Below are 13,668 nucleotides of genomic sequence, written 5' to 3' on the forward strand. Positions count from 1 at the left end.
ATTTCAGCGTAGCTTTGTATACAAGAATCACGAGCGCTTCAGCTTTGAAATAATTCCCATATTTCTACCAGACAACTTGCACGCTCATTTTCCTCCAAATGGAGGTTCTTCGATAAGATAATACATAGGCGATATTAATTTGACTGCGATGTCACCAGATGTGAGGATGCCGATGAATGCATGATAAAATATGCGTAGATAGGTATATGCATATATCTTTTATATAGATATATATATATATATATATATATATATATATATATATGGTTCCGTTACTTTTAACAATACAGTTCCTGCTTTCGCATTCTAACTGGATTTCAGGCAGGTAGATAGGTATCTATTTTTCGTGCAATAATAAGGGCCCACGCCTGGCCGTTTTGTGCGACCATACTTCCCGTGACCTCATTCCGCCTTTGACCTGATTATCAAAAGTGCATTCGGTTTGGTCTAGTGAGGCGCCAGCTAACAGGTGTTACGTCATCACCACGGGCGTCAGCCTAGCAACAATTTTAAGGTCCAAGAATTGTCGAGCAGCTTGTCAATAAAAACAGAAATTTTTGCAACAGCAATAAATTGGTATGTATGGAGGAGATAACAGTAGAATTACACGTCAATTTGACGACTGATGAAGAAAGGCTGATTAATCACAGTTCTCCTTTTCGACACGTTTCCGGTATTGGCGTTTTTCGACCGTACCGTACGCAAACATAACCTCGTTATGCTTCGTTACCAACTTTCCACCGATCTATTGTTCCGGGAAAATATTTCTTACGTAACGAGATAGTATTGGCTAATATCAATCGAGTAAACAGTGAGCAATAACAATGCATGTGTTGAAAACATGTGTGGTGCGATAAAGGTCTATGCAAGTGCCAAGCAGAGCCAGTCGCTGTCGCCACTCTGTCGCCCATAGTTTATGATGGATGGAGAATCACAAGAGTCGCTGGTAAAAATTCTCTTTTTCGCCAAGGCTCGCGAGTTGTCCGGCCTGAAAGAGTCTCGGGCTACGCTGCCGGCTAACATCTCTTACCAATCTTTGTTGGATACAATTATTGAGAAATTTGGTCTCGAAAGTATTCGCGATTCTGTTATCTTATCTCTCAACGAAGAATACCTTGCAGCTAACGGAACGCTTAACCTATCCGATCAGGACGAAATTGCTGTTATTCCCCCGCTCAGTGGAGGTTAGTTTATCAAACATGTTAACATTTATTTCAATTTATTTACATTTAATCATAATAATGATCAAACTACTTTGACTGCTCAGCGAAAAAATGAGAACTACGTAATTACAAAAGGTATACTTTTCTTCCTGACTGTTTTCGCACAAATCTTCTATCATGGGCATCTTTCGGAACCTTATTTCATTCAAGTAGTGAAATATGTTTTTCCGCCACATTCATAATAATACTATGCCGCAACGAGCGGCTGTACCATTCTCTGTAGGGTCGAAGTTATGTTTCAGGATTGGGCAGTTGCCAGTATCAGTATCTTATCCTCGTATTGTACAATGCTGATGAAAATTGACATGAATACCATAATCATTTCCAGCTTTATCGCCGAAGGCAAGGAATATGGGGGCACCTAGAAGAACGTTTGTATTATTACATCCAACATTCAACAGCTTATTACAAAGCCTACTGGAATTTATTTGCCTTTAATTTTTAATTACCGTGACAGCTCTAAACACAAGAGTATTGAAAAACCCAAGTTTGAAGAAAATAAACTGTAATTGGCTTAGCCATACGCCGTTTAATGTTGGATCACCACAAACTGCCAGAAACAGGCTCAACAATATGGATGTTCTTCCAGGAAACACAATATTCATTGATAAAATGTTGCACATAATTAACACAATTTTCGGAGGAAAGATTATTTAAACTCATTTCCCAGTATCTGTTACTTATCCAAAAATCTGAATTCGGCTCTTTTGTTCATAGCTTATAAAGTCTAGCTAAAGTCTAGACCATTCTTATGGAGGAGCAAAGCGTAGTAATAATGCCGAAGTTAGTAACCTTTATGTAACCAAACATTGCGGGGAAAAATTGTTATTTTGCAAGGTTATAGTGAGTTTGAAGTAGTTAAGTTTTCAAAATATGAAAAAGAATACAGTTTGCCTCATTATGATTTACTAAATTTCAGAGATTCCTGCAGCTTTGAAATAGCAATTTTTTAAAACGTTAATCATTGTAATAATGTTATTAAGTTTAGCCTCAAGCCTAGTAAAAGGAAACTTATTGGAACTGAATCTTGTCATTGGTTTTTGAGATATTGTTTGCGCTATTTTCAAATAATAGTTCTTGATTCCAAAAAGGCGTTTTTTTTCAGGGTTTTTCAGTATTTATGATATTTCAAATTTCTTAATAATGATCCAGCCTTTTAGCAAAGTATTCTTAGAAAATTTATGAGCTCAAAGTTTGCAAAGCTAAGATGAAGGAAAATTTTTTTTAAATCATGATTTTGGAACTTTAGTATGACTGAAAGAGTTACGTTTGCAAAATTTCATATTTATGCTCTGCTTTTATTTGAGTCAACTACTGTATTATGGACAACTATAAAGTTGCTAAATAATGATCAGACGGAAAAAATTCATCATTACGTTAATGTTACAAAGTTCAGCTTTACGATTATTTGAATTACTTATGATATTAACGTAAACGATTTAAATATCACCTTCAGTTTACTCTTGAATCTACAATGAGTTGCATTCACGAAAATTTGACATGCAGGGTCTACTTTGATTCTTTAATCATTATCAAGAATTTTAGATCTCAATTCGATTTGTTTTCAAATTATTCAGTAAGAATTTCGGCCTTGACTTTTGAATTGTACTTATAATCGTGATTGTTCTCTATTTTTAAGACTTTTGGTTTCTTTGTTATGCTGTAAATTCCAATAGTCATTTTTGGGAATATATTCACAATCACAGTCTTTGTTGCAGGTTAAGATGAATGACTCAAAAGATGTCATTAAGCTGCAGACGGAACAGTTGAATATAGGAGACATAATTAATCTGGTGGTTGCAGCAAATTGTGGAGCAATATCCACTTTCATTGGTACAACTCGGGACAATTTTGAAGGAAAGAAGGTACCCAATTACTTGTACTCTAAGAAATTTAGAAGTTGTCACTGCATATGTAAAAAGGAATATCAATCATTCCATTTATTTGGTCATAATTTTTCTGACAATCGAACTGTGAAATCGAATTAATTTTGTTATAATGTTGATAAAGCAGACAAGTATCTATATTATTATTAGTATCCCTATTAATATAATTTCTGGAAAATACGCTACAAGTGATTTTACACTATCTCGTATTAATTGTGTCTGGATTTACATATCGGTTTTGCAGACTTTAGTTAATATTTCACGACCAGCGATGCCACTACGTTTTTTTACCGATATTTGGCCTTTGGCGGGGGGGGCATGCGTATGTCTAAAAATGAGACAATTTTATACAATGAAATAAAGGTTTGATCCTAATAGTATACATAGGAGTAGATCAGAATTCTTCAATCTTAAAGTTGAGGAGTCTGGAAATAGAAGGACTTCGAAATGAAATGTGTCAATGACATTATATAAATTTGGAACCTGGAACATTAGGAAATCAGAAGCAAAATTATTTCTCTCATAAAAAAATTACTCTTCAGTATTCAAATCTCTTTATTCATTTGAACGAAGTTAGATACAAGTTAACAGGTATATATCAGATATTGTATCAATTTATGCAGCATGAAAGCCAAGTGTATGGAAAAGTAATCAAGTTGCGTTTTTCAAACAAATACAGTACAAATTCATATAAATCGAGTCGTTTAATTCAAGACAGATCTGAAGAATTTTAACTTTGGTTACTCTAATTTATTTTTTAACTAAAATTTTTTTTTAAAATGCGCGTAAAATGTGTTTGAAAAAAATTTCTATGTTCCAAAATCCAGGGCAGGAATTTCCATGCCATAAAAATATCGAGGTCTGGTCTATACCATCCATGCTGGCAATGACGCCACTGTTCATGATGCTACAATTTCTTGGAAAGGAGTACTGACTCCTTAAGCTGATCAGAGTTGGGCGCACAGCCCCGCGGTTTTAGAGAATTGAAATGGTGTGTGAAGCGACCCCAATTCATATAAAATTTCGCAGAAAGTATTACCGTAAAACGTCACAGAATTTGATAGAAAATCTGGAAATGATGCTGTATCGATGGCATTTTTTGAATAACGTGTTCACTGTTACAACTAATTTTTTCTACCCAGTGCTTAGTTATTCCGCTATTATAGTTGTGGGAAAATTTAAAAAACATATGTGACTTTTGGAAGAATACAGTTTTTTACCACCTACCTCAAACTTCTGTAATCGAATGGAAAAGGAAATCATTATTCCAGTAAATTTTGAAACGTCAGTTTATTCGAAAATTGAAGATTTCAAACAATTTTTTTACTCATGAAAATCGGTTGCCAGATTTTAGCAATAATACTGCCACATTAGTTCACTTATGAAATGTTCTCTCGTAGTCTGCAAGTTACCCACAATTCATGGTTGTTGCAAGTCTGAAAAACTAGAAATTCATCAATGAGTTGCGCAGTTTTATTAGAATTTTCGTAATGTCTTTTATCAGAATAGTAAGACTGTTGCAAGATACATTTTTTTCTGTGGCAGGTCGTTAAGTTGGAGTACGAGGCATACCAGCCAATGGCGTTGAAAGAATTGGAGAATGTATGCTCAAAGATTCGCTCTCAATGGGATGTTGAACGCATAGCAATTTACCACCGCCTAGGGGTCGTATCTGTGACTGAGGCCAGCGTTGTCATAGCTATTTCTTCGTCTCACAGACAAGAGAGTCTTCAAGCTACGCAGTTTGCTATTGACATGCTGAAAAGTACTGTACCTATTTGGAAGAAGGAAATCTATGACAACCACAAGTCACAATGGAAAGAAAACAAAGAATGCTCTTGGTCCACCAGTAAATAATTTTTTACATACTGTACTATTATCGTGACAAGATACCACTACATTTATGCCAAAGTCGATGAATGCTGAGAATGTGACAGTTTTTAAGTGTCAAGTAGCGAGGTTGAAGTTAGTAACGTTATCGTAACGAAATTTTGAGAAGTAATCACTTTTTTTATTTTTACACTGATTATGAAGGAACTAGGATTGCAAAATATGAATATATTCCTATTTATTACGTTTTACTGAGGAAATAATTGCTAGGATAATGTTACTAACTTCAACATGATGTCAAGTATATAAATTAGAGTGGTCATAATTCTTTGCATATATCGAGAAAATTTCATGAAATGGATCCTTTCAAGCTACTCGATGTGACTCCCATGACCATTGTCAGTTCGTCTTCGCTTGAATATGACAATTCGCATTATGAGATTCCCTTGTTATACATAATTACTGGAAATTGTTTTATTCCTGAACTTTCAACAAATATTATTTGCATAAAGTTGAAACTTTGCGAGGACTGTTTGCGTTTTATTTTTCAATATTGATTCATTGTGATCTGTATATTTCAACATTAATAAAATTCGTTTTTATTATTATATGTATGAAAAGAGGCTGCATAATTTTTTTTTTTTTTCGTTCGTACAGGTCTGTTTACCATTCATAAAACTGCGTTGAGTTTTGTTTTAAACGAGAGACTTCTGTTGACAGGTCGAGATGAAACTTTATTAGCATATGCAAACGTTGTGAGTGCTAATGATTTGCTGTTACAAAACAATCACAAAATCTTCCCGAGTGGTACGAATCAAGATGAAAATGAAGACAGAATGACAGAGAAGAGAGAATCATTTGATGTACCAGTTAATTCAAATCTTGTACAAATCCGTGTTAGTACTGATGAGCTGAATCGTAGAATAAATGCATTCATTGCAAGAAAACGAGAGCAAAACAATATTGTCAATGTACAAGAGTTCTGCAGTCACAGGTTCGTTGATATATAAGAGGTATTTTATTTCTAGCAGACCTGTTTTTGGAGCATAGTCATAGAATTTGGCGCCTATCTGGGATTAGGTCCTCAGTCATCATTGGAGAACGAACCCCTAGTTATAGTCTTTAATATTGAGTAGTCCATAAGATATTTGCATTCCAAAATTTGCAAAAACTTTTTGTTGACAATCTTGAAGCCAACATGTCTCGCGTTCTAATCGCTCGAAAATAAAAAACAAGTAGTGCATTTTAATCGAAAATATGTTTTCCGTGTCTTAAATTATTTTTGAAAAAAAAAAAAAAAAAACAGAATTTTCAGTTTAGTCGCATTTTTTTGTTGAATCATTTTTATTCACTTCTTTCTGACATCTTTCAGATCGGCGATGAAAGTAGTGTCCACTCTACTAGAATTATAAGATTTCCGTACTAATTCATTCTTGGATTTGATATTTATTTTAATTTCGATGTCTGTAAACAGTACTTAACTTATACTGAACAAATTACTTCAAGGACTCTTCAATGTAAAGAGTAAGAAAGACTGGAGCAAAGTGGAACAAAAACATGGTTATGGTTATTTGAATGACATTTTACTATTTTTGTTACCTACAGATAACTTGAAAATATAATTTTCAAAGCTGCCAAAATCATTTTCAATACTTGAAAAAATTCAAATTTGTTTCTAGGCGTATATTCGGGCTCCTTTAACATGGTGAAAAAAAACTACATTTCAATCAAATTTCCGACCTAAGCCACGTTGCTCTAGTTTCCTCGAAGAGATAACAATCAAAATTCAACGATCTAGGTTTTCGTTGAAGTACTTACTTCTTATAGAATACTTTGCAATTTACATAAGTTTATATAAGTTTAGTACCGTTTGGAGAAGTTGAAGGTAAAATGACTTCAATTGGTGATGCGAGTTGATCTTGAAAACTCTACTAAAATTTGAGTAACTTTTTGATTTGAAAGTTGTGAGAAAAGAATGATAATAAGAAGAGTGAAAAAATCTAGAATTTTGGTTTTTTTCTAAAATAAGCGCATCTTAAAAGAGCCATGTTCGATCGAAGTCGATACATCGAAATCTCAAAATCTCGAAGTATTGTCGACATTTTATTTGCACGCCGATTGAACGGGCCATTTGATTATTACTTTCTTTTGAACTTGGCTATCAAAGCGTGACAGTTTGTACAAGGGAACGAAGAATTTATTATCATCAACAATCCTGATAGTACATTAGGTTGGGTTGAAGAAAAATGTAATTTACATCTAATAGTAATGATATTGAGAAAAAATGTTTGCATGTCGAAAAGTTTGTAGAATATCAAAATTATAGTTGTGACAGAACAGTAGTTGATTTAAGTGGGATGCAGTTTATCATACATGATTCTTTTGATCAAGGGTTCACGAGATTTTCATAATTTAGTAGGGGGACGCCATGCACGGCTAATGAGTAATCAAAAAATTATTTATTTACGAATGATGATACTAGTAATCGGAAAAAATAACAACAGATCTCCGAAAATTGCAGACTCATCGTTATATGTAAAGGAACATTCAGTAACACATTCTTCTAGTGCAAATTGATAAAAACGAAGTATTTTCGGGAATTTCGAAGTTAGGTAATATTTGAAGATTATTTATACCGATATTATTGCAGAGATGATAATCATGTGATTCAAAAGCACTGCTAGGTTTTTTATTTTCGGGCGATTTGAACCCAAAGATATATTGGTTTAAAGATTCTAAGAAAAAAATTGCTTTGCAAAACTTGAACACTCTATATCTTTTAATCTGCTAAATATTGAAAGTTATGTAACTGAGGGTTCTTTGATGATGAGTGAAAACTGAATCCTAGATGGGTACTAAATTCTGTAACTATGGATCAAAAAAATGGGTTGACGGAAATGGAATATCACATTAAGCGTGCATGTAAGTCATTATTCTAGGATAGATGGTTTTGAAGAACACTATTTTATGTGATACTTTACTTCTTAATCCTTAACCCCATTTGGTTTCCCTCATTCGTTTATTTTGTAAAATATTCGCTTACGGTTATATGTTATACCGTAATTCTTTGGTACGTAGTAAATATACGAAGCTCAGAAATTCTTAAAAACAAAGATACAGCCAAGAAATTGTTCAGTAATGCACGATTACATTTCATCGTCTTCGAATTTAAAACATACTCCAATGGGAGAAGTTTTGATTCATTAAAAAATTAGATACATTAGTTTTGGAGCTAATTAGCAGTATTCAATCTTTCTATGAATTATAGACATATTGCCATGTACATACATTAAAAATTCAATATTCTTCTACGAAATTATATTTTTCTTATTGTTAATCAATTTTATCACTGTTTGGAACTAAGTTTTAGCACTTCTTGCCATTGGAAAAAGATAATACCTAATGAATTTTCTGTAAAAAAAAAAGTGTGGTCTGTACTATTAAGTCAATTTTGAGGTGGGTCCTCAAGAAGTACTAAATAATACGTTTTTTCGATTTTTTGAGTGATGTAAATGCAAGGGCCCAAAAAGTAAATTTTCATGTTGTTGATTCAAAAAGTGAACTTTTTTTAAGTATCTCCTGAAATTTTTAGAGTGGGCCAAAAATAGGATTATGATTAAATTCGTATAGTTGTTCCAGTAAATTCGAATTTTCAGAATATTTTTCTAAAAAAAATTCTATTATGAATTGTTTAATTCTGTTACGCGTACAAATCGACATTTTGGAGTATATTCTGAACATTTCAGAGTGATATGAATATGTATATGGATAAATTGATGATATAGAAAAAAAAGAACCAGTAAATTAATTGTTTTAATTTCGTGTGCAAAAAAGTAGACATTTCGAAGTAGATCCTAACGTTTTTTTGGTGGGTCAAAAATGGGGTCATTATTAATGATGAATTGGTGTAAAAACTCCAGCGATCTGGAATCTTTTGAATATATCACTGAAAAATTTTCATTCCACTTAGAAAACTTTAGGGTATTCCTCAATGACCATTTTCTGACATAACAGAAACGAACAATTTACTGAATAATTTTTTTTTTTGTTTTGAATAAAAATTCGAAAATTCGAGATCTTTGGAAAAATCATACCAATCATAATCCCGTTATCACCGAGCTGTTACGGGATAGAGGGATAGCATTGCCGAGTGGTTAACGAACTAGCTATATTCTCACCCACGATGTTATTTTGAATACCTTTAGGTCCAATTTCGTCCTGCTCTCGACTCGGAGAATGCCAGAAGAAGTCAGGAATGAGTTAAGAAAGGTTTATAATTGAATGTGTAAATGATTTATTGGAATAGTGAGTAGTGTGGATGTGTAGTCGAAGGAAATGGCCAGACGTAACACCAATCTGAAAATTTCAGAAAATGCTTAAAAATGACTATTTTTTCAAACAAGAAAATAAAAACAATTTATTTTTTGGGTCTTTTGCATATGCATGAATCAAAAAGTAAAAACACCTCCTTCATGTACATTTCCTGAGGATCTACCTCAAAATGGATTTCATATTTGGAAAGATTAGATTTTTTTAGACAAAAAATACATTAGCTCATATCTTTTTTCTGACGACAGGAAGCACTAAAAATTCAGTACAAAAATCGTAATCGAATACGTAATAAATTTGATCAACCTATTTTTCGAAAACCGTAGTACTAGAGTGTGCATCATCTATGTATATCTCAGTGTACGCTACACAGACCAAAATTTTTACTTAAAAAATCTAAGCCCATACATGAAAGAAACGACAAAAATAAATATAATATGCAATTAAAAATTTCGAAATAACATGAAAGTGTTGAAAATATTTTAAGAAGTTTTCTTCGGTCTATAAAAAAACAATTAGTCATTCTTGATGAGTTTTAATTTTTTGGAAAGAATATTCAATGATGTTAATATTTACGAAGCGAAATTACGATAGAGACCCATAGAGATGTTATAAATTTTTTTTCACTTGAGGTAGTAGGCTCGCAAAATTACCTCTTTTAAGTTTCTCCAAAATGTTTCACACATTTTCCAGTAATCTTTAATGTGGTTGAAATGAAAATTGTAGAGTAAAAGCTTGAAAAAATACTATGCCTAGGAAATTACTTAAAAACGTTTTGTATCGTTGAAAAGTTTGAAAAGAAATATTATCAAAATTAAGCATATCTGCAAACTAGTTCAGCAGCCATAATTATTAGCCCATCGGTTAGAAGCAGGTTTTTATTGGTGTTACCTTCAAAAGTGCTACTTTTTTCTTTGACATTTTAATTACATCAATTATTATATATTACAGGGTAAAAGTTGACGAAGACAGGGCAAATTCCTGCGCTCGAGTTGATGCAATCTTAATTCGACGCAAAGATTCCAAAAGCCATGTTAAAGGTAAAAAAAAAACATGATTTACCATTTCTACTGTTATGAAATATTGTTCGTACTTCAGTATATTCAAATGTCCAGAATAGTCATTATGTCGCAGGAGTTTGCAAAACCTATGTTGCATAACTGTAAGTATGACGTGTGGAAGTGAGGTTACTTTGGCGATATTCGTGCACGTTTTAGGAAACCTTTTATTAGCAAAAATGCTTTTATTAGCAAAAATGTACATTCATATGATTATGCCAACCAACATTAATTCTCTAGCTCTATGTATTATCTTAAAAATACATGCTGTTTCATGAGAGCATAGAATATAATATGATTAATGCACACTACAATTTTAAGAGTGTGCTCGAATCTTTATTTCTAATTGATGTGCATACTTTAATTAAAAATATGTCCCATTCGTCTGTTAGTACACAGGGTGCTCAATCCTTGGGGACCACAGGTGGCTGACCTATCAACCCTGCAAAAAACTACAAGAAATCACTCAAACCAAAGTTCTCCTGCTACTTATCTACCTGCGCTGGAGGAAAGATTGGTGACAAGTGAGAATCACATTGGTGTTAAAGGACCTGTTCCGAAGGATGTCTATCAAAGACTGAAAAGGATCGAGGATAGAATATTATATTTAGAAAGTTTGTCACCAGAGTACAGACAATTTTGGGTAAGCTGAATCCAATCTGAGAATTGAAAATACATAACCGATTTTTTGCATTCATTTATCATCATATTTGCATTAACCTGCTGGCGGCCGGCATTTTTTTTCGTTGATACATGCCTACTTTGGTGGGATACTTCCATATAATCATCCCCCAATGTTCCCCGGATATGTTCGAATCATGGCAACACCACTATAGTGGTGTTGCCGGCTGTCTAGAGGTTAAAGAACTGAGTTCTGTTAAAACTTTTGAAAATTTTAGAAAAGACTTATGTAGTGTTTCAATGTTAAAACAGCCTTGTAGGTGTTGAAAGTTCCTTCGAGGCCTCTTTGCAATATATTATAACTTGAGTTACCTTAAAATAATAAATTCTTCTATTACATAAAGCAAGTGCAGTAAGTGCAGAAAAATATGGGGTGAAATGTATATTTTAGAAATATGTTGCTCTGTGGTTAAAATCGTGAGACTAACTGTTTTTACAATAATAGTGGTTAGCGAAGGGATCCAGTAATTCATTAAATAATTGCATGCATTTATCTTTGAGGAATGAGATCCCCTTTTGTAAATATACAAAATGAAAGTCTACCTTTGTAACAAAATATTTGAGTGATTGAAAATCTTATGAAATTGCCGTCTCATTTCAGCAAGGGCAGGAGGATAGAAGTTTCAAAAGCAGTTACCAACCTGTGAGAAAAAGGGTAGGTCAAATCAGGAAGCATATTTTCAAAGCCCGAGTCTTTGTTAAGATTGAAAGAATGAAGAATTTATAGTTTTCTGCAACTTATGTGAAAATCAATTTGAAACATTAATCAACGACATCTACTGAATATTTTGTATATTAATAATTTTTTTTTCCAAAACTGCTAGTTTTGAGTTGCGTTCCTCTGTTGTATAGCTACAGAGGTATCCACTGGTGCAAATTACAAAATAATGTGCTCATGAATATAGATGGTAATGTTCCTTTTTTTGTTTTGTATGTACATAATATAATGTATGAAGATGTATGAACTCCTATAGTCAGAAACTTAAATCCCGTAATCACTACTAGTTAAAAATATTTGTCAGAATTTTTGAAAATCCGCACAAAGAGCCTAGTATTGATGCTTTTTTCACTCTTTGATGACTTTACAATATTAATTAGGTCGATATAACAATTACCCAATTATTTATCTGTGCAGACATTCTCGACAGCGGAATTGGACACGAAACTTCAGGAGTTAGAGAGCAAATATACCAAGAAAGCTAATTAAGCGTAAATATAAACTGAAATATTCTCAACTCATTTTCATATTATAGTTTACTTGACCTATTGCTGTTTAAGTATTTGGTTTGGTAATGAGTAAGGCTGTGAAGGATCAAAGTGCCCGCTCTTGTAGTGTATAAATGACATAGGTGATCATTGAGGAGGCAGATTAAAGACATCTATATTAAAGTGTGCGTGATTTTGAAATTATTTTCGAGTTATTTTGATCTTTTGTGTAGAAAATCCAATAGTTACATAAGCACAGAAATTATGTTTCTTAACCTTATTTACCTGCGTCTTCTTGAGATTACTGTGTGATGTTTGAATAGCTGTTTAGCAATTCAATTTTCACTGCCACATGTAAAATGGTGGAAAAAGTCGTCACATCTTTAGTTGAATAATACTCGGAATATTTTAGTAAAATACGTTGTATATTAGAGTGTTTCAAAAAAACCGACTATTTATTTTTTTTCGAAGAACATTGAAAAATCTTCCGAGTGTCCCTCAAAAATGACCTCGGTAAAATATGAGCTCTCAATATTGATATTTAGAGGTGGCGATTCTCAATTTTCTATTTCCCATTTAAATAACATGGGAAAAATTTTTTTTAAAATTTAGAATTTTATTGCTCGAAAACGAATCAGTGCGAAGATATAAAAAAAACATATTCTTGTAGGAAATTTTACGCTGTACAAAAAACATCTGAATAAAGATTTGCGCAAGGTAAGTCGTTTCGGAGTTATCAGGCCTCAAACATCGAACCGTTTGAAATAATGATGTTATTAATTTATAAATGCTACAAAACTGACTCATATCACTTAAATACTGTTGTAACAGTTAGTTAGTTACAAATGGTATTGTAAAGTTTTGTAGCATTTATAAATTAATAACATCATTATTTCAAACGGTTCGATGTTTGAGGCCTGATAACTCCGAAACGACTTACCTTGCGCAAATCTTTATTCAGATCTTTTTTGTAGAGCGTAAAATTTCCTACAAGAATATGTTTTTTTTATATATTCGCACTGATTCGTTTTCGAGCAATAAAATTCTAAATTTTTAAAAAATTTTTTCCCATGTTATTTAATTGGGAAATAGAAAATTGAGAATCGCCACCTCTAAATATCAATATTAAGAGCTCATATTTTGCCGAGGTCATTTTTGAGGGACACTCGGAAGATTTTTCAATGTTCTTCGAAAAAAAAAAATAGTCGGTTTTTTTGAAACACTCTATTGTATATAGATGGAAGAATGTATTAAAAGATATCTCATTCAGATATACAAAATGAAAAATAAATAAAACTACATTTTTCAATACCAAAGAATAAACTAATGCATTGTTAAATTAAAAATAATGTCACATCCAAATATATTAAGAGCATAAAATCATACGGTTAATAATCTAGTAATATTATATGTATTGTACACAATTTTGTCAGCATCGTTTACAACCACCAATTG

At 32.6% G+C, this 13,668-nt stretch overlaps 1 protein-coding gene across 2 annotated transcripts; it reads left to right on the plus strand.

Annotated features, from left to right (window-relative positions):
- The first annotated feature begins 1,054 nt into the window (after window positions 1-1,054).
- Window positions 1,055-12,721, plus strand: LOC124180880 (molybdopterin synthase catalytic subunit). Of its 2 annotated transcripts, XM_046566789.1 has the most exons (8): window positions 1,055-1,184; window positions 2,942-3,088; window positions 4,655-4,958; window positions 5,660-5,933; window positions 10,220-10,308; window positions 10,719-10,969; window positions 11,609-11,662; window positions 12,143-12,716. In XM_046566789.1, exons 2-8 carry the CDS (start codon window positions 2,948-2,950, stop codon window positions 12,212-12,214), a joined length of 1,185 nt encoding a protein of 394 aa, XP_046422745.1. In that variant the 5' UTR covers window positions 1,055-1,184; window positions 2,942-2,947; the 3' UTR covers window positions 12,215-12,716. The 2 variants fall into 2 exon arrangements, with proteins under 2 accessions (XP_046422745.1, XP_046422746.1); XM_046566790.1 differs by lacking the exons at window positions 1,055-1,184; window positions 2,942-3,088 and adding an exon at window positions 3,964-4,100 and having other exon boundaries at window positions 12,143-12,721.
- Window positions 12,722-13,668: the final 947 nt, after the last annotated feature.

Source organism: Neodiprion fabricii, chromosome 4, assembly GCF_021155785.1.
Source record: "Neodiprion fabricii isolate iyNeoFabr1 chromosome 4, iyNeoFabr1.1, whole genome shotgun sequence".
Taxonomy (NCBI): domain Eukaryota; kingdom Metazoa; phylum Arthropoda; class Insecta; order Hymenoptera; family Diprionidae; genus Neodiprion; species Neodiprion fabricii.